This window comes from Pteropus vampyrus, unplaced genomic scaffold, assembly GCF_000151845.1.
Source record: "Pteropus vampyrus isolate Shadow unplaced genomic scaffold, Pvam_2.0 Scaffold494, whole genome shotgun sequence".
Lineage (NCBI taxonomy): Eukaryota > Metazoa > Chordata > Mammalia > Chiroptera > Pteropodidae > Pteropus > Pteropus vampyrus.
In genome coordinates, this window is record NW_011889275.1 from 282180 (window position 1) to 283174 (window position 995).

At 68.9% G+C, this 995-nt stretch overlaps 1 protein-coding gene across 1 annotated transcript in view; it reads right to left on the bottom strand.

Annotated features, from left to right (window-relative positions):
- Positions 1-995, bottom strand: part of CLEC11A (C-type lectin domain containing 11A) — a 9010-nt gene that overhangs the window by 2325 nt on the left and 5690 nt on the right. Inside the window, exons 3-4 of the mRNA XM_023524813.1 lie at positions 609-804; positions 111-302 (exon numbers count right to left, since the gene is read on the bottom strand). Of these exons, the coding sequence (XP_023380581.1) occupies positions 111-302; positions 609-804 (388 nt within the window). The remainder of the gene's footprint in view (positions 1-110; positions 303-608; positions 805-995) is intronic.

The window sequence follows — 995 nt, forward strand, 5'->3', positions numbered from 1 at the left end:
CGCCCCTGACACCCGGGGTCCCTAGACCTCTCCGGGCCCCTTCCTCCCACAGCCCCGCCCCCCCCGCCCGGATAGTCCCGCTTTCCCCGCCCCGCGCGGTGCGGACTCACCCTCCAAGCGGCCATGCTCGCGGTCGGCGCGGCTCTGCGCCTCCTGCAGGGCTTGCACGGCGTCGCGGGTGTCGCCGGCCGCCTCCCGCAGCTGCCGCAGCCCCCGCGTCAGCTCGACCACGCGGGTGTCCAGCACGTGCAGACGGACGTGCAGCTGGTGCAGGCCTGCGTCCAGGCCGGCCAGGCGACCCACTGCGGACGGACAGGGCGCACACTGGACGGGGACCCTGGGGGCGGAACCGGGGGACCGGAGGACTTGGGGGAACGAGGACCTAGGGCTTCTGGGGGCGGAGTGGAGGGGACGGACTCGGGAGTCCTGGAAGGTCGGTGGCCCCGGGCTCTTGGGAAGCAGGGCCGGGGACCCGGAGTTCCTGGAGATGTGGGGGCAATAGGCTGGGCAGCAAGCAATTGAAGGGTCCCCGGGCAGTGAAAGGACGGCTCGTTTTTGCTAAATGATGGCAGCGGCCTGGTGGCAGGGCGGAGCTTATGGTAACTCACGGATATAAGTGACAGTGTCCTCAGGGGTGGGAGAGGGGCTGGGGCCGGAGGAGGGGGTTGGCGTTGCTTCCTCCTCCTCTTCCTCTCCCTCTCCCTGACCGTCCTCCTCAGTCCCCCAGGCCCCTTTGTCTTCAAGGGTTCCCTCGAGATTTCCGTCGCCCCTCACAGCAGGCAGCCCCAGGGCCTCCTGTAAATGCTGAGGCAGGGGAGGGATGGTCAGGACAGCCTGTCGCCCGCTTCTGACTCCTCAGATGCTCCAGCCCCTTCCGTGACCCCATCGCCCCCATCCTCTGAGCCAATCAGCATCGCTCCCACTTGCCCTTTCCTCCCACCCTGGTGTACCCCCTCCCAAGCCCACAGTCCCCCCACCCCACCCCCAGTCCCAGC